Source organism: Catharus ustulatus, chromosome 23 (assembly GCF_009819885.2).
Source record: "Catharus ustulatus isolate bCatUst1 chromosome 23, bCatUst1.pri.v2, whole genome shotgun sequence".
NCBI classification, from domain to species: Eukaryota; Metazoa; Chordata; class Aves; order Passeriformes; family Turdidae; genus Catharus; species Catharus ustulatus.
The window spans coordinates 8,608,271-8,633,245 of NC_046243.1; the positions used below are offsets into that span (position 1 = coordinate 8,608,271).

Here is a 24,975-nt window from a genome sequence, read left to right on the forward strand (position 1 = left end):
CAAAATCCTTTTCCGGAACCGTTTCCCGACACTTTCCCGGGGCACCGCCCCAGCTGAGCACACCTCCCACGTGACCGCTGCCCTCAGGCCTCCCTCGGTCGGCCTGCGCGGAGCCGCTTCCGCTTCCTGTGCTGGCTGGCCCGTCATGGCGGCGCCCAGCGAGGCGCGGGAGCGGCGGCCTTTCGGGCGGCGGCTCCTCACCGACCCAGCCCGGCTTTTCCAGCACAACGCCTGGTGCGTGAGGGCTGCTGCCGCTGCCCGCTTCAGACCCCCGTGGGCCGCCCGGGGTTCTGTTGCCCTGAGGTGCCGCCCCGCGCCCGGCGGTGGGGTGGGGGTGGCCGGGGCGGGCTCGCCGTCGCCTCTCCGATTCGCGGTGTGTGTGGTCAAGCGCTGTGTAATGGGCCAGCCCCAGCCTGCCCGCTCCGCCTCACGGGGCCCTGACCGCGGTGACCGCCCTCCTCTCCGAACGCGCCTCGAGAGAGAGACACCATAAGGGCACAGAGCGGAATGAGGGAGCGGTGAATGTAGGGCTGGTGGCCGGAGAGCGGCTGCAGGCAGGGCGAGGACCGACATGCCCGGGCAGGGCACTGGCCTATGCGGCCGGTGCTTGGGAGTGCTGGTCCCCGGGCGTCCTAAGCCTTCCGAACTGATCCCTGCCGGGGCCTGAGTGCTCCTGATCAATCCCCAGGGGGTCCTGAGCCTTCAGGACTGATCGACCCGGAGTTCTGAGCCATTCTCAACCCCTCCTGAAGGAGTACCATTTCTCAGGCTCCTGTGGTTGTAGCAATTGTTTTATTGCTGTGGTTAATAAAGGTAAATTACCTGCTGTCAGAAATCCATAACCTGCCAGTCCTTCAGTGAGGTGAAGGTGTGCCAGGTGTGTGCTTGGAACAGGAGCCCTTTATTTGGATACAGAAGTTGTTTTTAAGTCAGTTAAACATCCAGATTCTCTTAGTTTGCTGGGAACTGAAGGTGTTTTACATTTTTGAGGTAAATAGATCCACTTTTGGTGTCTGGCTGCTATACCTTGTTAAGAATCAGGTGTGTTTAATTTGTAATTAAGTAATATTTATATGTGTCAGCCTGTCATTGCTTCTGGGACTATTCTATACAAAAGGTATGTTACAAAAGCATATCCTTAGTTTTCCTGTAGAAATTCTTAGTAATCTGTTTTTTCAGACTTAACATTTAAGCCTTTGTTTTGTGAGTTAAAAGACTAATTCCTTCTGAGACGAGAACTGCTTCTTGGGCCTTATATCCTGCTTTTAATTTACTTATTTTAATGGATAGAGGCCAAGTTAATCACTTTAATGACTGCATAGCTGTGTATGTGCTTTGAAGTTAATAATTTTTAATACTTTAAGGCTTCCTGCATATTTTTCTCATAATTTGGTTTATTTTAACAGTTACCTCTCAACTGCCTTTTTTGTTTTAACTTGAGAACGACAATGTAGTTTTGTGCTGAGTGCCCTCATGGTTTTAGCAGGGTTCTATTCCCTTCAAATTTGATTGAACATTCAAAATGGGATAGATTTAGGATCCCTTCTGTTTGCAATTGTATGAGTTTCTTCAGGAGCTGCATGTGCTGACTAGGCCATTGTGCTGATGCTGGGCTGGAACTGGGGATCACACCTGCACTCCTGTCCATTTGGAGGGCTCTCTGTCCTACCATGCTTAGCTTTAGTTCATCTTATTTTTCACAACAGGGATAATGTGGAATGGTCAGAAGAGCAGGAAGCCAGTGCCAGGAGTAAAGTTGAAGAGAACAGCTCACAGCTATTGCCACAACATAAACAAGGTACTTTTGGACAGTGTCCTCATGTGAGTCTTGGCTTTGTGCCAGAATTGAAACAGTCTGGCCAGGGCCTCATCAGAACATCATCAATTCCTCCATTTTCCCTCTCCCAGTCACTCAGAAGGCATTAACATGTGTTTGATAATGGGAAATTGAGGGTTAGGAACCTTTCTGTTCTTAATTTACCCCCCTGTGACTCTTACACCTTCTCTAGTGACTCTTCTTGGTTGGGAGGAGTCAGACTAGGTTGAGCTTCTTTGTTATGTTGAGTATGTTAAATACTTGTTAGTGTTCACTGTCAACAAACCTCTTTGAGTGTAGAGTTGTTGCCTCTGCTTATTTTTGCTCTTTAAAGCTTAACTGCTAGTAACCAGTCTCTTTTTGCTGCCTTGCTGTGGAGTCAGCCCTGATTCAAGCTGATTTTCTCTTTAAAGGGTCTGATAAAGTACTGTCCATATCTCTCTCTACAGAGTAAACAAACTGCATGAGAACAATATCACCAGAGAAAGAAAAAATATTTAATCTGGATTGTTTATCCTCAGATGGCAGCAAAGGGATTCCGAAGTTTTTATTTTATTTGATATAAAGGATCAATCCAAAGTGCAGAGCTTACTTGTCTCTGAATCAAGCTCAAGGTACTCAGTTCTAAGTCAGGGTTGGAGCCCATTCTGAGATGGTTAATAATGCATTTCCTCTACACCTGGTAGAGATCATCCAGTTCCTCAAATGACGGTGAAATGGTTCTTTGGTGTGATAAGAAACTTGTCCCATTATGGTCTTGTTATAGCCTGCCGAGCTCTAGGGTGGATGTGCTCCTTTTGTTCAAATTAAATAAAGTGTGTCACCCATAAGACGATGCTGAGCACTACTGGAACTATTGAGACACTTCCATATAGCTTCCAGTTGTGTTCATAATAGCAAATGTAATTACACCAAAGAGTAACCCTCCTAATTTCTTGGACTCCTAGAAGTATCCAGCAGTTTTCCATTGTGATGCCCATTGTGTTGAGTTCATTTTAAAATCTGGTTAGCATTAAAGGATGCTGTCTCTCCTGCTTTGAGAACCTATATACAACTAGGAAATTGTGGAACAATTTACTGTTGGAGCAGTTTGTCAGATCTCTATGATGTATTTCCCAGACTGAACAATGGAGCCCAGTCAAATGTTGATGGTTGCTATTCACTGGGAAGCATGTAGAGACAATGGGATGGCTGGAAAGTAGGGAAAGCAGCCCAGGCAAATGTGCCTGAAGGGTCTGGTAGTTTGAGAATCAGGATGTCCAAGGAGGAGAACAAAGGCAGAGTATTGGTCATTATGGCTGTATTATTCTGTGGACTTCTTGGGGATGTCAGTATTTATTCTGAAGAAGGAGGGAAGCACTGAGAGTATGTGGAAGATGTCTTCTGGCTGGGATGAGAAAGAGAAAGAAGTCCAGGTTTCTTGGTGTCCTTTTGAAACTACATAATTAGCCCCCTTGCAATTCAGGAGGTCTCTGATTCTCGTTCAGTTACTTTTGTTTGCTCTTCTTTTGCAGAGTGAAGGGGTGAGTATGGGCTTGGCTTTGGGAATGGGCTTACGAAGGTGAGCAGAAAGTCAGGAGTCCTTATCAGGAAAGTCTCTGGAGTAATCTGGATTGCACATTGATGGCACTGTGAGCTAATACCCCAAAAAGGGCTTGAAAGTATGTGAACTTTTCTGGCTTGAAGTCTTACTGAAAAATTAACATGGCCATATTTTCGCTTAAATCTGTTTCTTGTGTGATCTTTGTCAGATGATCCTTGATTTTTTTGTATTTATATTGTTACTGATCCTTTATTCAGCACTTTGAAAACACCAGGCTTCAAGGTAAATGAGTTTTAAGCAAAGCTTCCCCACATGTGGTTTGGAGTATAACAGTTCTTCAAAAGCATCCAACAGAATTTCATACTAATGTAACAAAGGAAGAGCAAAATACTTTGTTCGCAGTGTACTGTGGCAGAAATATGGGCAATCCAAAATGGCTGGGCTGGGCTGGAATTTCGTCCCAGCATCTCAGGTAAGCATTCCACTGCAGTCAGGCGGTCGTGGGATTGTTGGAGATGAGCAGGAATTTGTATTTTTGTTAGGTAAAAGAGCGTTTCAGCCCCAGAAGTCTTGCGTATTCCTGCTAGAACATGGGAGAGAAACAGTTCAGGACAGAGAATGCCAGGGTTTGGATCAATAGCGCTTCTTTCAGCATCAGCAGTCATCGACTTCTTCCATGCCAATAGTGACCCGACGTGGCCCTGCTGACTGTGATCTATAGTGAGATCATGGCACAAACTTACTGCTTGTGTCTAATATCAGACATTAAAGTTTCCTTCAGCTTGGGATTTAAGAAACAGTCTTCTTAAAAGGGAAAAATCCTTGTAGTTGAACTAGAAGGAGTGTTTTTATATATAGCACTATGTGCTGTGGGGATAGATCCTACTGAAAAAGACCTATGAGTGATTAGTGCTTCTTTGTTGAAGTCATTTTTGTCTACATTTGGCTGAGGCTACATATTTTTCCAGGTGTTCTGGGTTCACTTTAGTGTCTCACTTTGAAACAGTTTTATGTTGTTCAGGAAGACTAATAAATAGCAGTTTAGCTAATAATGCCCTCATTTTCATTCAGTAATGCACTTGTTGCTGTGCAAAGATGGTTGAGGAATTACTTGTTATTGGAATGCAATTGGGATTTCTGGCCATGAATGTTAATGTCTCTAGGTGATTCCAAGCATAGGATACTATAATTAGATGTTGATTCCCAGGACAGGGAACTCATCACATTGATGAAGTCATAGTCACTTGGTTTTGTAGCTTCCCATGGAAGAAATAGTTCTGCCAGACTGTACTTGATAGGAAATCTTTGAAAGCGTGTGGAAATAAGTTTGCAGGTGACTCAAATTTCGCTTGGTCATGGCTTTGTAAGAGCTGTTTCAGCTCCCTAGATGTAATATTCATCTTGCTCGTGGAATGACCCATTTGATGTGAAAGTGCTGCTGCTCAAATTAATTCTGTTCATCTTTAGCCTGTCCACCTTAGCTCTCCGCTGGTACTTTAATGCAGTGGTCACTGTTGACTCCCCTCTTTTGTTTTAATTCATATATGTGTGATGTTCTGACACACACAGAACTATGGAAAGCAAAGTTATCTGGACTGGACCGCAGCACAACGTGGAAAACATGCTGTCCTGATAAATTGCATAAATACTAACTGAGCTTCCTGGCTGGCCTGGAGAGTTGACTAATTTTTCTGTTTCTCCACCTGAAAGTAGGAGCAGTGTGTTGGACAGGAGCCTTCAGCTTCAGGTGGCTCTCACAAAATTCCTTAGGAGTTGTGCTTGATGCTTAATGTCAATAGGCTCCAAATTAATTGTCCCAGTGGACTGAACAAGTTAGTGTTAGAGATGGAAGTAAAATCAGATTTCTTCATTCCAGTCTCCTTCAAAAGAGACTTTTTCTATTGCCAGCTTACTTTAAATCCTACCAGAAGACAGAGTTTTCTCTCTTTTCCCTTTTTAAGTCCTAACAAAGTGACTGTGAGGACGCAGACTGAGTGTTTATGTGGGATTGCAAGTTTAAATAAAGGTGATTTTCAGTCAATAATCTCATTTATTACAGCAGGTTGGTGCATAGATATCTGAAGTGATCTCTCGCTCTCTGAGCTGATTAAACCCTGAGACCTTCTGATTTGATGCTTGCTGATGTTTTTGCTTGTGTTCACAGAGGAATATGAGGTGAATGCTAAGAAATACTGGGACGACTTCTATAAAACCCATGAAAATGGCTTCTTCAAGGACAGGCACTGGCTATTCACTGAATTTCCTGAGCTGGCACCTAACAGGAACTCAAGCCAAAATAGAGATTCTGTGCATGGATTTAGTAACACAGAAGAATCCAATAATGAAGGGTTGGGAAACTGTGGAAATGGCTATTGCTCTTTGGAATCCAGGACAGAGAGTCAGTTAAACCTGATAAAAAGCCTACCTGGGGGCCACACAGAGGAGTTGGCTGCACAGAAAGATAGTGAACCGAGTCAGAGTGATGGGGATTACCCAGGATCAGCTGCATCTTACCGTATATTAGAGGTAAGAGCTGTAAATCAAAGTCACACATCAAAGCCTCCCTTGTGTCCGTGTGACTGGGACATAAAAATGTGTATCCTTGCCAAACAGCAGGGGAGCTGATGATTGCCTTCAGTCAGTAAAATGCAAAAATCAGAGGGCAGTTTGAAACTGAACTAAATCTGTTGGGATTCTTTTGGTTCAGACTCTGAATTGGCAGACCACAAGGATCATAAGAAGTTTACAAGTTTAAAAGTCAACTATTGCTGTCAGATGTTCAAACAAGCATTTAAAAGACATCTTTTGAAGAAGCTGATTCTTCTACTCTGTATAAAGCTTTCCATGGTGTCCTGGTTTAGGGCAAATTTCAAAGGGGTCGCTCTAGAACACAGATTCAAGTAGCCCCTCCCCCTACTGGTTTGGGAAAAGATGTCCTCTGAGAAAAGTGTAAAAAAAATTGTTTATTTAACAAGCAAAGTATTCACAAGCATAAAAAATGGATAATATTAATAAGACCTCTCGCGGTTCTGAAAATATGGCAAATTCAGAAAGTTCTTGTCAGGGGTGTAGCTCAGCTTACTCAGTCTCTTATCAGTTCCCTCTGGTGCTGGCAAATGCTGCATCCCAGACCCTGGTGGGCCACATGTGTGAGCTCACAAGTGTTTTCCTGGGTTTTTAGTCCGGAGCAGTGCTGATCATATCCAAGAGAAAGAAAAGCCACAGTCCAGGGAACTTCTCTGCCTCAGCTAGCTAAAAAAACGAACTAAAAAGCAAAGGAGAGCTCTCTCACACTGGCTGTGCTGCAGACAGCACAGTCTGTGAGAAGAAATGTAGGGGGGGAGCAAGTGCAGTTTCTGAAAATGCTGTATGTTTCTTCGCTACCCCTTCACTCTCAGAACCAATCTTAAAGGTGCAGATCTTAATATTCAGCATAAACAGAACAGATGACTGAGTGTACAAGCATCATATAGTCACCCTAGGACACCTTGTCTTTTATCTTCTGCATGTTTGTGCTGACTCCTGTTTGCCTTAGGAGGTGTGGAACAAAGCAATGAAGCCAAGAATGTAAAGATGCTCTTGGGTTTGTTCCTTAAGGCCCTTGTGATAGCACAGGCTTTGTCCCAGAGAAGTTTGTGGCCAGTTATAAATATTGGACTGCTGACAGCTGGTTGTGACCTTTTGCTCTGCCACCTCTGGTTCTTCACTGTCGATATTACTGGATTTGTTTAATACTTAGTATTATATGAAAGTCCTGCCCTTACAAGGAGAGTTAGTATGAACTGTCCTTCTGATTTTTGAATTTAATCTGACACTTTTAAGATTTCCTCAGACTTCGGTGTTTTCAATGTGCCTTTCCTATCTCACCTGAGCATTTTAACTAGCACCTGTCACTGCAAACCCTCTGTGGTGTTTTCTGCTCAGTCTGTTTCAATTTACTGATTCTTTAAACATTCAGAGGCCAATTCCCCAAACCCAGTTGTGTGAGCCATCATCTTTTCAAATGGGAACAAGCAGAAGGAGAATTACAGTAAAGCAAACTTTTCTGTTACTCTGGTTTTGTATGGAAGTGAATGAACTCATCCATGGCCTTTGCCAGTGCTTCAGTGACTCATACTGGTTGCTATGCTTGAGATTCCAGCAAAAACAGCTTTCAAAAGAGTAACAATATGTAGTTTATTATTAAGATTTTAACAATAACTTGCTTAGTGGTTTCCCACTCATGTAATCTTGTTCCTCAGACCTTAACATGCTCAGATCTTGCAGGGACACCTAAGAATGGTCACTGCCATGCTCTTCATTCCATGGCTTTAGAGAGATGACTGAAAATTATCTGCATGGATGTGCTGAAGGAATTATTTTCACTGTATACATCTGCTCTGTTTATACAGGTTGGCTGTGGGGCTGGGAATACAGTCTTCCCGATTTTACAAACCAACAAGTAAGTAGTGACAAGACAACAGGAAATGGCTTCCCACTGCCAGAGAGTGGGTATTAATGGGATATTGGGAAGGAATTGTTCCCTATGAGGGTTAGGAAGCCCTGGCAAGGGTTGCCAGAGAAGCTGTGGCTGCCTCATTCCTGGAAGTGTTCAAGACCAGATTGGACAGGGTTTGGAGCACCTTGGTCTAGTGGAAAGTGTCCCTGCCCATGGCAAGGGTGGGACTGGATGACCTTTATTGTTCCTCCCAACCCAAACCATTCTGGGATTCTGTGAAGTAATTCTCTGCATGACATAGGCTGCATGACATATCAGCCTCTGAAACACAACTGGAAAAATGTTCCATATATTCCTAGTTTAGACAGTCTTAGAGAAAAGTCAAATGCAAATGGTGTCTTTGCCATCTGCAGTTTCAGGTTATTATGTTGTGAACTTGGAAGCCCTTGGTTTTAGATCCAGAAGGAAAAGGAGGCAGTCAGTTCCATATGAAAATAATGGGTATAAAGGAGCAACGGAATCCACCAGGTTTTGGACAGAAACTAAAGCTCAGGATTTCTGGTCTTTATACATTTGAAACACTTCTTAATTCCTCGATACAAATGATGAGTTTCTTTGATTTATTGCAGTAACCCAGGCCTGTTTATTTATTGCTGTGATTTTTCTACAACAGCTGTGGATCTTGTCCAGGTAATCTCAATGGTGACTTATGAAAATGTGGGAAGTATTTGGGGCCAGTTGCCCATTATTACAAACCTATCCCAGCTGCCAGTGACTCTCTGGCTGTGCTGGAAGCTTTCTGGTTTTAGCCAGTCGTGGTGCTGACCCTTGCACTGGGAAATCTGGAACATGAGCCATCAAAGATTGTAGAAATTAGGGAAGTAAAAGTTCTCAAAATGTCACATTTTGCAAAGCACACACTGCAGCAAACAAGTCAGCCAGATTTTCTTCCTCTGAGGTTGGCAGTACTTTTCTCAATACAGCGTTCTTTTAGCTGAGTAGCTTTAAAAACAAACTTGAACCTTGAAAACATTCAGGCTGTTTTTTGCAGGAACTGGAGCTGGTTTTGGTTTGTGTGTGTGTTACTGTCACCACAGTTCTGGGAGAATGGTCTGATTGCTTCTGCACAGGGAGCTGAGGAGGTATCATGTTTGTGGATCAGGAGGCTAGGATTTAGTCGGAGGACAAATACCACTAATAAATTTTGAGTCAAGCCAGAACTGAGAATATATGGAGTATCAAATGCAATCAGTCACTTTCTGAGATGAGAGGGGAGCATAGCACCAGAGTCAGCATCCTTTTCCTCCTCTGGATGAGACAAAAGCACTGTTTGTAGAGGCTTCTGCAATCTGTGGCAGCAGCTTTAGAAAAATATGCAACTTCTAAAAGATGTCTGAATCTGGTTTTTAAGACTGTAACTTTAGGCAACCAAGTTTGGTTTTTAGGGTATAGGGAATATCTGCTTGTAGGTGAAGTGAATATTGATTTCAGTGATCCAGAGAGGTGACATGACTCTCTCTCATTTATGTAATGGTTTCCAATTTATCAGTATAAATCTCTCACTTCTTACCACTGTTAGTGGAACTCTGACCTTAAAATTGCAATAAACCCAGAATCCAGTTTGGCAGTTTTTTACAGTGCTGATTGTGTGTCTGATTGTAACAAGACCAAAGCTCTTTGTAAATCTTGTGTGTGTATTTTTTTACATTTCACACGTGTTGCTTTGAGAACAGCTATGCCTCACCAAGGAGCATACCTGACGCAGAAGTCTAGTGAGGCTGAAACAGGTCTCTGAACATACCTCTTGATAATGTGAAAGTTAAAATACTCCACGTAATACTAACAATCCATATAGTCCAGCTAATACTGAGATCAGGGTCTGCTGCTAATGCTCTTAATTTCTCTCTCTCTCTCAAATACAGAACAATGCAGAATATGATACTTCTCGCTGCTTTGCATTTGTCCATGACCTGTGCAATGACCAAAGCCCTTTCCCAATGCCAGAGGAGAGTCTTGACATTGTTATTCTTATCTTTGTCCTCTCAGCAATTCTCCCAGAGAAGTAAGTTTTAATAATTCCTTCTGATTGCAGAGGATAATTCTTCTACAACCGGAGTTCTTTAATAATCTCCTATCAAGGAAAATTAAAGTTTTTTCTCTTTGTGGTCCAATTTTCCATAAAGCCCCAAAAAATGAAAATTTGCAGGTATTTGTTGTTGTTGTTGTAACCAATTCTGGCATAGGACAGGATGATTTTAAGTGGCTGCAGGTGATTGTTGCTGGGCTCACTGTTCTGACCCCAGCCACACTGAGCACTGACTTTGGAAAGTATTCTGCTGGATTTTCAGGCTCAGGGTAGTTGAACTTCTCACATGGGAGGTGGCAAGAAGGAAGGGTTCAGGTTCAGAAAAAAGGTAAGGAAAGTGCTGTGGTCTTAGTGTCATAATTGTTACAACCTACCCTAGTCTCTTTTTTTTGTTCCCTTTAGTTTTACTTCATAGCACTTCTCTTCAAGTTCACTTGCTACTTGATTTACAGAATCTGGTAGAGATCCTTTTGTAATCAGTAAGAGAGGGCAGTTAATCCCTGCTGTGGCAGGATGTTATCCTTGTAGGTAAAAAAAACAAAATCGGGGAATGTCAAAAAAGAGAGGCCAAATAAAATCAACCCACCTGACTCTGGAAGAGCTCAGAATGCTGCTGGCTTTGAGTAGCTCTTTACATGAAGCTGAAAGATGTAGAGCTTTATTCCATCTTTTTGGAAGGAAACGAACATGGTTTTGCAGAGTGTCGAGCGCGCCTGTTTTGTTTTTCCTCTCAGAATGCAGTGCATTGTGACCAGACTGAGTCGCCTTCTGAAACCAGGGGGAATGATCTTGTTACGAGATTACGGTCGTTATGATCTCGCCCAACTTCGGTTTAAGAAAGGTATTTCCTTTCCCCTGGGAACTCTTGCCCCGTCACTAGTAGATTCTGCTTCTCTGGAGCTGTGTCTACCCTGTTTGGAGGCAGCTCATTAATTCCCCAAAGCACAGTGTGTGCTGGAGAAGGGCCTGTTGTGGGATGGCAATTGTTGGATTTTAAGTGATCACTGGTAACTGTTTATATCCATCTTGCCCTTAGGTCAATGTCTGTCTGATAACTTCTATGTGAGAGGTGATGGCACTAGAGTCTACTTCTTCACACAAGGTAGGAGGCCAGAAACGTGCCTCTGACCATCGAAAAACATCCCTCTGACTCTCCTCACCACTTCTCCCTGTGCCCTCCAGATTGGCCACTAGATCTTTCCAGCCTCTTGGAGCACTGTGAAATGTTAAGTATCTCCCTATTAAACAGTGACCTGGGCTTGTCAGCTCCTGTTGCAAGCATGGCATGGTCAATTCCTTAGTGGAAAGTCCTTTAAGAGGAAGACTGGTGTGTTTGCTACCCTGGGAGGGGGTGGGATTGGAGGAGCTCTCCTTATATATTGGCTACAGATGATGGAGGGAGATGGAAACCAGTTAGAAGAACCTCCCTTAATTTTCCTGCTCCTGTTAGGAAATTAGAAGGGTGTGGTGCAGCATGGAGCTGAGGCAGCCCTTCGAGTTTGCTGCTGCTTGGCATTAGCAACAGTTATTCTCCCAGTTTACAACCAGCTGCGCTTCCAGTCCCTCCACTGCAGGCCCCTGTGCACAGTCAGTTCTAGAGCAGTGGCACAACTGAACTGTTGCCCACTGCGCGAGTCTTGTTTGGCGCAACAAATTTAATGTTGAATGCATGTTTGGGGAATACCTCACAATAAAAAGCATCTGATAAAGGAGCACAAGCTGAGACCTGTCAGGCGTTTCCTACAGAAACTCCAGACAAACCACGTGCTCTGGAAGTAAGCTCTGCTGCTCAGCAGGACTGGAACACTGTGAGACTTAATTTGCTTGGTCAGGAATACCTGCCAATGGAATAGTTGAAGCCTCAAAGGCTCTTAGTGCTTTAATTGGGCCCCAACAGGGTGTGTGTTTTAAGGATTTTTTTTCCTCAAATTTAACCTTAATGAATCCCATTCCCCTCCTGCCTAGGCAGCGCAGCTCTTACTGGCACTATTTAAAAGCATAGGTCTGATCCTGTTCTTTGCTCTTGTGGACTCTTAAATTCCTCTGGGCAAGGGGAAGGAATGGCTGTGTCCCGGCTTGCCAGAAGATGCTCCTTAATTGGTTACTGGAAGTAACCCATAACAGTACCCGTATTTGAAACTACTGCTGTTTTCTTTGTCAAGGCTGTGTAGTTCTACATGTACTCCAAAGAATTCTTTCCTTCTTTGCTGGAAGGGAAACTTGAGAAACTGTGGTGTTAAACTCCCCTAGTAAAGTAGTTAAGTCTTGTTTGATCATTTCCCTGTCAGGGTGAGGCCATGGGTTTCCTCTGGTACATCTTTCAGATTAGCTTAGCCCTCAGCGTGAGCAGGTATCGGTTAAAAGAAGAAAAAAAAAAAGCTATGGTCTCCTCAGTCTACTTCTCTTTGCTTCCAGATGAATTAGATCATCTGTTCACCACAGCTGGGCTGAAGAAAATCCAGAATCTGGTTGATCGGCGATTGCAAGTGAACCGTGGGAAGCAGATGACAATGTATCGGGTGTGGATCCAGTGCAAGTACTGCAAACCCACCACACTTCAGCCATGAGGCATGTGGACTTTAGGCTGGAGCCTCTTTGTCTCCTCCTGGTGACGTGCGTGATGCAGTTCTGCACACCCAGGACCTCAGTGCCTTGTACCATGCCTGGCATCAGTTCAAGTAAGTTTTGATAAGGATGAATGCCCTGACAGTAGAGCAAGCAGTGTTTTAGAATCAAAGAATATACAGAGTTGGGAAGGACCAATGAAGATCAAGTCCAACTCCTGGCCCTGCACAGGACACCCCAACAATCCCACCCTGTGCCTGAGAGCATTGTCCAAACACTCGTTGAGTCCTGGAAGCCTTGAACAGGAACCGGTTCAGTGCCCAACCACCCTCTGTGGGAAGAACCTTTTCCTGATACGCAGCCTAACCCTCCCTGGACACAGCTCCAGCCATTTCCTCAAGTCCTGTCCCTGGAGTGAAGAGATTGGTTCCTGCCCCTCTGCTGGCCCTCAGGAGGATGTTGAAGATCCCAGTGAGATCTGATCTCGGTCTCCTCCAGCTGAACAGACCAAGTGCCCTCAGCCACTCCTCATACAGCTTCCCTCAAGTCCCTTCACTATTATGATCCTTCTCTGGATGGTCTCTAATGGCTTAATGTCTTTTTTTATATTGTGGTGCCCAAAACTGCCCCCAGCACTTGAGGTGAGGCTGCCCCAAAGCAGAGGAGGAGAATCCTCTGCATGACCAGGAATGCTTTACCTGATGCCCCCAGGACACGGATGTGCCTCCTGGCTGCCGTGGCACTGCTGACTCATGTTCAACCAGGACTCCCAAGTCCCTTCCTGCAACTGCTCTCCAGCCTTATTCCCCGTCCATCCACACATCCAGGGTTGCCCCTTCCCACGTACAGAATCCAGCACTTTCCCTTGTTGAACTTCCCACAACTGGCGATTGCCCATTTCTCTGATTTGTCAATGTGTTTCTGCAGGCCCTTTCTGCCCCGAGAGACTCACAGGTCCTCCCAGTTTAGTGCAGATAGCAAACTTACAGTAATTTCACGATTATAAGCCGCACCTGATTATAAGCCACGCTTCTGGGCGTCGGCAACTTTTCGTTCATGGTCCATATATAAGCCGCACCTGATTATATGCTGCACTTTTGTTCACAGTGAGGATCCGCATGCAACTTTCACAAAGTTGCCAGTTAGTAACAATCGCGGGATTGCGGGGTTTACTGGCTTGGGGCCATGCAGACTTGGCGCGGCGCTGCACTGCCCCGCCACCGGTGCCGTGCGGGCTCGGCTCGGTGCTACCCCACCGCTACCGGCTGCAGCGCGGCTCCCCTCTGGCCAGCACCCCCAGCCCAGCTCCCCTGTGGCCACTGGCAGCGGCTCTGGCCCGGCTCGGGGCTGCTGCGGGCTTACACTTCTGGGTTGGCAAATTTCAGAACTTCACCCATATATTGGCTGCTCCAGAGTATAAGCCGCACTTCCGGGTTCGGGCCAAAATTTTAGTCAAAAGGGTGCAGCTTATACTCATGAAATTACTGTACTTAGTATTCCTTCAAGTCCTGCATCCAGGTCGTTAATGTGGATGTTGAAGAGCACAGGCTTGAGAAGGGAGCCCTGTAAATGGTTTTAACCTAAGAGGTGGTCATGATGTCTTAGACCAGCTGAGCAGGTTGAATAGCAACTTGGATTTCGACATGAAACAGGAGAGCTCTGACCTTCTGTCTCATGCACTCTTGTATTGGGAACAAACATACAAAGGATAAATCTGCTCTTCTCTGCAACTGCTTGCTGATATGAATCCCTTGGCCAGCTTATCTCATGCAGCTATTTCCTAGTCATTCAGGTGTATGCCAATCCGTGAGTTCAAATACATTGATCTGAGGGTGGAAACTAAGACTGTGTCTCTCTGTGCCAGCTTTACATGGATGCCTCAAGTTGTGGAGATAACCTGTGAAGGAAGCAAATGATGTAGTGCTCTGCTCACTGTCCACAGGGATGTCCTGCCAGGGAACCAGCACACAATAGCTCAGGTGCAGCAAATTCCCCTCAGACAGGGTCCAGATTTTCAAAAGTTTACTGCTGATGCTGGTTTTGGAGCACCTTCAAAGTGCAGCAGATCAGGACCAGCTAACAGGACCAGAGTTTATAAACAATTATCTGCTTTTTCTACTGGCTGCAGCTTCCAGGTCACAGACTGCCTTGTCATGGTGATGTGCTAACCCCAAGCAGATGAGACACTTTCTTTCTGAAAGCGATCTTTCAGATTAGAAAGATCTGAAATCTGCAGGATGTTTAATTTTTGCAGTCATGTTTTATTTCTTAGAGGAAACCAACACTGTGGCTTTCAGAAGGTATTTCCCTGTCTTTGGCAGCAAATACCTTTTATCTCGGCCTGTTTTCTTCTGTTATTTTTAGGATGTGGGGCTACAGGTATTAGAATAAGTTTTTGTGGTTTTATTCATATCAGTCAGGCTTGCACAAATGTCACGTGATTGTGTGAGCCGGTGCCACCGTTAGGGAACTAAAGTTTTCTTCTGTTACAAGTCTCACCAGTGCTTGCCCATTAATTGAAGAAGAAAAAGCCTTGGCTGGTATCTCTTGCCTTATTTTAGTTCATGAAGCATCAAGATGTGTTGTGTGTATCCCACTGGCTGAAGCGCAGTTCCCCATATTTTGTTGGCCGGACACTTGTATTTGAAGCTTGACATTGCCACCTCTAGAGCCACATAGGTTATGAAAAGCTGCTATCTTGAACCAGAGGAGAGAGGGTGTACTAGTTTGAAAACAAACCAACAGGAGATCCCAGGTCAGAACTACAATTTAATAGGAAAATTAAAATAAAGGCAGGAAACACTGGCTTAACCTGACAAAGTCAGGATACAACCTGACACCCTGTCGGTCAGGGTGTCGGTAGCAGTCCAGTTAAATGGTGACTGCAGTCCTCTTGAAGCCATGGATGTGGTTCTGTTGAAGCAGTGATCCTGTAGTAGGACCTTCCTCTGAAGGTCCAATGGTGGTTATGTAGCTCTTGACCTCCAAGAGTCCAGTAGATAAGGCTGCCTGTGGTGTTCCAAACCTCAGATTATATCCAAGTAGGAATGCTTGGCTCCACCCTTTGGGCGGTGCATTTCACAATGGGATGATGTAATTTTGAGTCATGCAGTAAGGCCTTGGTGGCTGATTAGCAGAGAGATATCCCCCAGAGGGAGTTATCAGGGGGATGTCATGGAAGAGATAAGGAACACTGCCCCTCCCCCCCCCCCACCTTGTTTTAACAGCTTATGAAGATGGTGACAGAATACGTACTTCTGGTTACATCCTACATTTTCACCCAAGACAAGGGGTAAAAAGCTTAGAAAATGTCTTCGCTGTTTTTGGAGTGCCTGCAGGAGCCCTGGAGAGATGGGCAAGAAACACCCTGATTGGGAAGCATTGGAAGGGCAGTACTTCCTGCTGGGCATGTGGCAGCATGAAGAGTTCCTAACTTCCATGTCACTGTGTCATCCTGCAGGTATTGCTTGCATATTGCAGGTATTTGTCTGCTACCTGAAGGCTTCTGGGTCATGACATTTCAGCCCTCCCTGGGAAAGGTAACCTGGGAATCCATTCACACCACACAGGCTGCAGGGCTAGAGCAACAGAAATGCACCATTGCTTTTTTTCTTTTAAATAGTGTTGAATCAAGTCAAATTGGGGGCGGGGGGTTAGAGAATGGGAGTCAAATAACTGAGAAGATAATTCTTGTTCAGTTGGTTGTAGTGTATTTTTTAAAGGGCCGAGAACTTTTACAGCATCTACAAATGAAACAGGAGGAGATAAAGCATGTCTCTTCTGAAGCAATCTCTGCAGTCGCTGCTGTGTTTTCATGCTAAACCTATGAAGTCTGGTTCCCTGGCAAGGCTGGGACCTCAGGCAAGGTCTAGGCAGAGCACAGCTCAAGTCTTGTAGGATGAGGGGAGCAAGCTGAAGTCTCAGCTTATCCAATCACACAACAAGAGCCATGTGAGCATTGGACCTGACACGGCTCGTGTAACCACCTCATTAGCAGACCTCCTGGATCCTATTGGGGCCTTAGGTAGTTCCCTAGAGTGCTTTCCCTCTTGGTCCCTGACAACTTTCTCTCAGGATAACTTTCTCTCCCTGCAAGAAAAATTATTGGGGTACACAATCAGCATAACTAGTGTGAATTAAAGTGATTGGAAAAATGCCTTATAAGTCATCCAAAGGTTTGTAAGCAGTGCAGGAAAATACATTTTTAATTCTAAACATGATTTACGTAAAATTGATGGACTCCTCTTTAAATTCTAACTCCTGAATGGAGAAAATGAAGGCTTATTTGTTTGTGCTTTCAAGGCTATATCCCAGTTGCCTGGTTTTAACTTGGTCTTCAAGCAAAAACTTGCAGCCCTGTGAGCCTGGAGCCATTGAAATGGGTCTTTACCTTTCTTAATGTTCTTAGTTCTGCTGAAGTATTTAAGCAGTCGTTCAGCAGGGCCCACGCTGGGCAGATGTGCTTTTGTTTCCTGTCCTCTTGGTGGTGTTCAGAAGGCAGCAAGTTAATGGTGTTGAATTGAGCCAGACCTCCTACAGACAGATACTGTTTGAGCTTCCTTAACTAATCCCTGCCAGCTCCTGTTCTCTCCAAAGCTGCTGCTCTCCTGCCACTCCAGGCCTTGCCTCCCATGCAGCTCTGCTCGGGTACCTTGATCCTCACCTGCAGCAGCTCCTACCATTCCCACCTTGGGCCTGCTGAGCAGGCTGGGTTGCTTAAGCTTTCCAGCATTTTCAAAGGAAGTCTCCAAGTTTACTTTTACCATGCTGAAAAGACAGGTTATGTGCCGTTAGTATTTTGGCGGTTTTCCCCCTCTTCTTAGCAGAGTAGCGTTAACTCTAAAACCTTTCTTAGCATTTCTGCCCTGGTTTTGTTCCCAGCATTCCAAGTCTTGTGGTCTGTGGATTACAGGCAATGCCAGCATGGCCCAATGAACCTCCCAAGCAGAAGAGATGATTTCATAGTTCTTCATATGTGCTGCCCCGGTGATCTTGGAGCCAGGCATTGTTGCACTTTGGAAAATTTGGTCCTGTCTCTTGCCAGAAGATGGTGGATTTTCTTGGAGATTCATATAATGTTTTGGCTGGAAGGGAACTTTATCATCACCTACTGTGACCCCTCACATAATCCTTTTATTTAGGGATGACGTCATCAAGCCTGTGACTTTGATTTGGACTTGGAGATAGTCCTTGAGGAAGGACTTTGATCCAGCCATGGTACTGACAGCTCCAGTGAAGGGCAAAGAAGCTTTTGCCTCCCCAGGTACATCATTCTTCTCAGAACATTGTGGTTTCACAGACAGGCTATGAATTGGGAGGCAGAAGGGGACGAGGGAGGTGACATGAACGCGTGACTGGGGGGATTTTTGATGCTATTACTTGAAAATTAGGTAAATTGTAAATTCTACTGCAAATCAGAGCTTTCACAGGATTTTCCTGACAGCAAGGTGAGAACAGCAGTCATCCATAGTGATTTGGATTGTTAAAACAGTGGTCATCAATTTTTTTTTACCAGGGCCATGTGAGTATAGACACAATTATCTTCTCTCCCAAATAATTCTGCTCTGCCTTCTTCAGGTATGCCACCACCATTTCTAATCTGCAGTGAGTTTTAGAGCTCTGGGATAAATGAGACCTGATTATTTTCAATAGAAGATAGATGTGAGCAGAGGGAACTTCCCTGTGCACACACCAGCAGCTTATGGCACGGTATCATAACGAAAGCTGGAAGACCTTCTTACTGTCATTGGTGTTGGGGTGAGTCCTGGCTTGTCCCCACTGGATTCCCTACAGGAATTGCAGACCCAAACTGAACTGAACTGTTTTTCCTGAGCACTACTGAAAGATGCACAGGTTTTACTGCCTAGAAGTGAAGATGGGGCTGCAGGGATCAAGTTATTACAGGATTTGGGGACCATCCTTCCATCTCTAAACACACATGAAGGGAAACTGAGTCATACAGTCTTTGTTCTGATCAGTCTGCAGGATCTGATTTTTCAGTCAGAGAAGTGCCACCATTTTTGGTTTGTTGCTATATTGGGGAAAAGAAGTCCATGAGGGATGATGCTACAATCGGGACCATTTTTGCTATTGTAACTATTCCTTTTCCTTGATGGGGGTGCCTGGCATACATCCTTTTGTGTAGTGTCCCTAGACACTGACTTCAACAGAACTTCTGATTTTGACTGTTTCAGGGCAAAATAGAAATTACCAGAAAAATTAGGATTAGGAGGAATTTTTTGAAGGACCCTACTGCAAAGTGAGGTGCTCTGGAGGAAACGGAGTTGTCAGCTCTGTGCTTAACCAGCAGAGCTCTGGAGTTTGTGCTTTAGCTCTCGCTGAAGGCAGCAAGTTCCTGTGTGTAACTGCCTGGCTGAAAGGGAGCTTGTGTTGCTTAAAAAGTGGGACGCATTGCAGGAAATTACCTTTGTAGGCAGCCCTGAGTGCTAATCTGAACTAAGCAGGATACAGCATGAGCCAGAAGAGCACAAACCAGGCTGGACACTTGGCTGGAGCACAGGCAGGGAAAGGCAATGGAATCTGAGCCACATGGGCCTTGGCTTTTCCCTCCTGCTCAGGGATTGTATGCATGGCAGTTGTCATGCCAGGGAAGGCTTTTATTCTTCGTCTCTGACCTGCAGTGGGATGAGCAGGAAATGGCAGTGGTTGGAAAGCAGTGATGGCAAAGCTCACTGGCAAGTCTTACATGTCAGCACCTGCCAGGAGCTCCCAGCCTGTCAGCTGTTTCCAGGAAAGAAGAAAATTCTGGTGAGGGTTGGACACTGCTGTTCTAAACTCTACTCTTTGGTACAAACCCCAAAAGGCCCTCACTGCAAGCATCAACATAGCATGCATCTTGATTTTGGGATGGAGTGTGACTGCTGTGTTCAGGTTATCTTTGCTACCCAAAGGACCCTTGTTGCTCTTGCAATTTCTTATTATGTGGAAGTTAGGGAGCTCCAGAGGATTGCCAAATCTTTGGAATATGAAACTTACTTTCAGCTCCTCTGAAGTGGGTAGTTGCTGCAGGGAGTCCCTGGATGCAGGGACCAGGCTCACACCTCTGTGCTCTGTGTGGAATATGAGGGGTTCTGCTCAGGTGTAAGGAAAGAGGTACCATTCTTCCCTGAGGTCACTGGATGTGGCTCTCCTCGTTTGGAGATTAAATTGCCTGATCTCACCTGAGACTCCTTCTTCATCCCTGGGACCAGGCTCAAAGCATGCTGCATATCCCCCTCACCTGGGGGGCAGTACCTGGGCAGGGCCACCTCACTGCAGTCTGTAATAACACAGCCACATGGCTTTTTCCACTTGCATTGCCGATGATGGGTGTGAAGAGGTCAATGGAGGTTACACAGAAAACTAAATCTGGCTTTTCTACAGCTGCAAGTGACTTCTTCCCTAGTGCAGTGAGCCTCATTAGGAAGATTGGAATGTATTTGCAGACACTGAATATACTCTAAAAAAAGTGTATGCAGTACCTCAGGCTTTACAATAAGATGTTGACTTAATTTTCCTCTTTCCAGTGGATATTTCCAGAACTGTGTGCTGTGGGATCGCAGAGGTGTTCTTTTCCTGCCTGTGAGGTTTGGTTCCCCTCAGCTGGGCCATGGCAGCTGCACAGTTCCACGTGGCTGCACACAGCTGCCTTCCTCCTCCAGCAGCAGGACACACGTTGCCTTGGATCAGGGCTCTGAGGCTGCCCATGGCTTGCTGCTTCTATGGAGGCTGAGTGACCTGGATGCTTTCCTACGGGGTTTGGGTATCAAAGCATCCCTAGTGGGATACCTGAAGATGTAGGCAGAGGGAAGGGCAGGAACAACCTCAGAGATAAACTCCATTATGTGGGAGGGTGGAGACTCTCACAATGACCTCAGGAAGGAGTTGGGCAATGGCATGTTATCTTTGATGCGCTCAAATACCGGTTTTCTCCCTAAGAAAAATGAGGAAAGACACTTTCAATGTTCCTAGTGTGGCAGAAGCCCTACCCTTAGTAGACAAGAATCCACACAAGGGTGACATGTTTTGAATGCCCCAAGCCTAGAAAAATCTTCACTAGCAGCTTATGCCTCATTAGGTCTAACAAAATCTGCTATGCAGACAAGGGTCAGCCTCTTCAGGATGTGATGGCTGGAGGTGACATTATCCCCTAGTGCTAAAATCTTTAAAATCCTATTGAGTGTTGTACTTCTGTGGGTTTTGGTTGAGGCTTTTTTTCCCCCAGTGCTGTAATACGTTTGGATTTGAGATCACTCCTGTCAGCTTTTGCATTTTAAAAGTTCAGGCTATTTGTTGTTTTTCTCCAGTCCCCAGCTGCCGGTGTCCCAGTATCACTGAAGAATCTCAGCTCTTCTTTTGTGTACCTTATATTAGTAGATTTACAGACCTTGTGGCAGTACAGAAATGCTTGGGAAAATGCAGTTACTGTATTCCACAAGCCTGGAAAGCAGAGGCAAAGAAAAGTCACCAAAAACACATTTAAAATATTAGAATCTTGGCTTGTCACATTTTATCTTTTCAAAATTGAAGGCAGAAGGAGCTTGTTATGTGCTCCATTACAATCCCTATAAAATCTTACCCAATTTTGGTCTAACCTAACCTGTGGATTAGTAGAGGCTATGGTGGGAAGGCAGGGCTTGCTGCTGTTTTGCTGTATGTGCTGTGCCTGTGGAGGGGAGCTCCAAGCTCCGGTTGAATCCAGTGACAAAGAAAATGGCTGTGGCAGCTGAGTTGTTCTTCAAAACATGATACAAGTGCTGTGTGCTTGGGATATTACTGCTATCCAAGGAGACTGAGACTAGAAGAGAGGAGCTACTACAGCAGTGTAATCAGAGGTATTAACACAGGTAGAGTGGGATGTGCACAGGAGCCATCTGGCAGAGCTGATGGTAGAGAGCTGGCTTGTCCCCATGGATGAGATAATATTTGGTTAGCCGTGTACGTACTCTGTTGCTCACAGCCAGCTTCTCTGAAAGGACCAGACCTCAGGGGCTCTTAAAAAGTTAAGGAAAAAAAGGAAAAATATAATAGTTTTATACATCACCCAGATGCGGGCTGGAAGGAGGAGTTTTCCTGCATGAGAATTCTTGGGGATCCAAATAGTCTCTTCTCTTGCTGAGACAGAACATGAAACACACCAGAATTGCTCCCTAACTCTAATACAATGGGGAAATTCAAGTTGAGGTCAACAGAATCTTGATTTCTAACCTTACATTGTTCTAGTTTTGAGGCTTTATAAGCATTTAGAAGTAGTATCTTAGAAGCTGACATTAGAATTTTTAATTGAATCAAAAAATTTCCTGTACAAAATTATGAACTACTTACATATTCCAGCCACTTTGAAGTGCAGACCTTTCCCTGTAAGAACAAACTGACCTTTTCTGACCAGAAGCACATTCCGATAAGTTGGCTTTTCTTATTTAAAATAACCTAACCAAAAAAAAAAAAAAAACAAAAAACCAGTCCCCCAATTCTCTGCTGGGTCCAAACCTTGGAGATCAGTTCCCAGAAGAGAAGATGTTATAAAAAACAGTCCAAGTGTGATGTGTCAACACTGAAAATTATATTTTTATCTGAGAGACCTTTGCTGTTCCAGGGAGCCTAATCTCAGATGTGCTGGCACAGCACAGTTGGAAGTGTTGTACCAGGCTGGGCTGTGGGGTGCATCCGTATCTGGACCTGTGTCCTGATGGACTGTAGGAGGAAAAGGTTCTGAGATTACTGATCACTGGGAAATTTATCCAAGTAACTTCCTTCCTACTGTTATCTGACAAACTTGTCTAAAATCCCTTGTACCTACCTGTATTCAGTTGACAGCAGGTGGGATTCTTAAAGGCTGCTCTGAAATTCCTGCTTACAGCCAGAAATACCGTTAAAACTTGATGATTCCTTCCCTCGCTGTGCCACAAAGAGATCAGCTGCTATGTCTAGTGTGAGGTGCAATTTCAGCATCTTGGAAAGGAAACTGCAGCTGGAAGTGTTGCTCTGAGCTGCTCTTCAGAAGATGAAGGTGGAGAGGACCATAGTTGAGTGTGCAGCAGAGGAGCATCAGGTAGGATATGTCTACAGCCGAGGATGAGCTGCTGAACATCCAGGAGGTGAGCTAGCAGAGCCCTTGGACTGCAAAATACAAGGGCCACCTTTCCAGAATGTGCTGAAGGGGATGTGCTCCGATCCTGAATTTGAAAGTGAGAAGAGAAACCCCAATTATTTCAGAGGAATGCAGGGCAGAAGGGGAGTCACAGGAGGAGGATGGTGCTATCTCAGTTTTTATGTTCCTTATCAGATGTCACCAGCTCCTGTTCCAGCCCAGGGCTGTGGCCATGGGTCCTCCATGAGGCCTAGAACTCAGTGGTGCATCAAGGGATGTTTTGGAAAACATTCCTGGCTGCAGTGGATTCCCCAGGTGGGTCTCCCTGGGAATTTGGTCCTGTCAGAGTGAAGAAGAGTGGCATTGGTCTGTGATTTCAGTGAAAATGATAGTGAGCAAACGACCATCAGGAAATGTCAGAAGTTGTGGCTGCCCCATCCCTGAAAGTGTCCAAGGCTGGGTTGGATGAGGCTTACAACCTGGTGAAAGATGTCCCTGCCCATGGTAGAGGGTGGGATGGGATGGGATGGACTTTGGGGTCCCTTCCAACATAAACCATTTTGTGATTTTGTGACAGCAAAAGTTTCTTCTGGTGGCCTACATGGAAATACTGACGGCATTGTGACACCTGGCAATGCATGGAGAAGGAGGAGGAGGTGCCTCATCGAGTGCTATCCAAAAGGCACAGGGAAAATTAGACCAAAGTGACCCCCATCACCCCTAAAACACAAAGGTGGGGGACAGAACTGTAGATTGGGTGTTACTGGTGTCCATTTCTTGCCCTGCATTCTGCGGGGGTGAAATGCTCCCTTTGAAGTTGAAGGTGTTTCTAAGGGCAGTGAAGGGAGTCCAGAAGAGCGGGGGGTTTGGTAAGTCTGTCCCTTTATTGGATGTAACAGCTCCCACAACTTCTCCTCTCCATCCAAAATCAAACTGAAATGCACAAATGAAATTTAAACCTCCTTTAACAATGTTCACTGCAAGTGGTCCTAATTAAAGTTCCCTAAATGGCTGTAATTAGCTACCAGCTGATGTAATATTTACTCCAGGATTTTTTCTTTAAAAAAACCCCACAACCTAACACAGACACAAAACACTGTTTATTTAATTATTTATTTTACAAATTCCTGCCAGCGGTCATGTTGAAAATGTGACTTACAGAGCGGGAGCTGAAACTGGAGTGGCTCTTGTACTGAAAAAAAAACAGATTAAAGCACAGGAAAAGCATCTTGCATGAGCAAGCCATTTGCTGCACTGACTTCACAAAGTACAATCAATTAGCAATTCTGCCTTGCAGAAGCAGTTTTTCCACGATGCTCCACCGGCTCCTCTCCCCATCCCTTTTGCCAAACTAGTCAGTTCCAGTTCGGTCATAAATCACTCGATGTCACACAGTGAAGGGGAGGTGACGGATGGCCCTCGGCATTCCCATCCCTGGCGAATCCTTTATCAAGCTCCAGGAACCTCCGCTCCCATTGCTAATCCGCGCCTGCCTCCTCTTGGACAGGCCTGGCCACTTCCTTTCCAAACAATCCTGGTTGTTTGCTTTTCGGAAAGCTGATTCAGCCTTGGAGCAAGTGGGTGCAACACCCGCAGCACTTTGGGTCCTGCCCCCACCACCTGCAATGAGCTGAGTGAACTGTGATGGAATTGCTCCACTCCAGCCAGGACAAGCCCTATCTTTATTAATCTTAGGAGCTGTTTTCCCAACTGTGGCAGCAGCTTGGCCTTGGAAGGAACTGTGGACTGTGTGTCATGGGGGCTGCTGAAGCGCCTGGGTTGTGTCTCACACATGAGAGCCATGTTGGATCAGCTTTGAACCAGGGGCCCAGCCCATTCTAAGTGGTGTTCCCTGGGGGCAGGGATGGAGTGGGGGTGAGTTGGGGGTGCTGAGGTGCCCTTGCACTCTCCCTTGGTGGAATGAGGGTGGTTTGGGGAGTGAGATTGCTCATGGGGGTGTAAGGTAGAAACCAGAGGTGAAGAACTGGGGGGTGCACGGATGTCATACCTGCATGCCCTCTCTGGGGCATCCTGGGGCAGGGGGTAGGTCAACCTCTGCTACCCTGGTGGTGACATGTCCCTAGGCCTGCACTGCCCCGCCCCACCACCCTCAGCCCTGGCTAGATCTGACCCACTCCTTGTGCCTGTCACTCCCCAGCACACTCTGGCCCCACCAGGACCCTGACCCTTGCTGCCCCACCACCTGTGATCAAGCCCTATCCCCATCTTGCTTTCAGCCCTGACCTCACCCCAAGGCTGGATCCAACCCTCCCCTTGTGCCTGCCCTCTGATCCCTCCACAACCCCACAGTCCCCCTTGACATTCTGTTGCCTCCCAGCCCTATGTGACCACCCTCCATACCTCCTGCTACCCCCAGACCTGCCCTGACCCCCAGGCCCTTCTGACCCCACCTTGTGCCTATCACCCACCCCCACCC

General features: G+C 45.6%; 1 protein-coding gene across 5 annotated transcripts; it reads left to right on the forward strand.

Annotated features, from left to right (window-relative positions):
• The first annotated feature begins 110 nt into the window (after positions 1–110).
• LOC117006323 (tRNA N(3)-methylcytidine methyltransferase METTL2-like) lies at positions 111–23,632 on the forward strand. 5 transcript variants are annotated; one of them, XR_004419979.1, is made up of 11 exons: positions 111–234; positions 1,707–1,798; positions 5,524–5,885; positions 7,751–7,800; positions 8,427–8,487; positions 9,720–9,859; positions 10,618–10,724; positions 10,920–10,985; positions 12,299–12,561; positions 15,676–22,853; positions 23,116–23,632. XR_004419979.1 is itself a non-coding variant. In XM_033078697.1 (9 exons), the coding sequence occupies exons 1-9, from the start codon at positions 146–148 to the stop codon at positions 12,448–12,450; spliced, it is 1,119 nt and encodes a 372-aa protein (XP_032934588.1). In that variant the 5' UTR covers positions 111–145; the 3' UTR covers positions 12,451–13,034. The 5 variants fall into 5 exon arrangements, 1 of the variants encoding a protein (XP_032934588.1); XR_004419980.2 differs by lacking the exon at positions 23,116–23,632 and having other exon boundaries at positions 15,676–17,711; positions 18,026–18,244; XR_004419977.2 differs by lacking the exon at positions 23,116–23,632 and having other exon boundaries at positions 15,676–15,908; positions 17,590–18,244.
• The last annotated feature ends 1,343 nt before the right edge of the window (positions 23,633–24,975 follow it).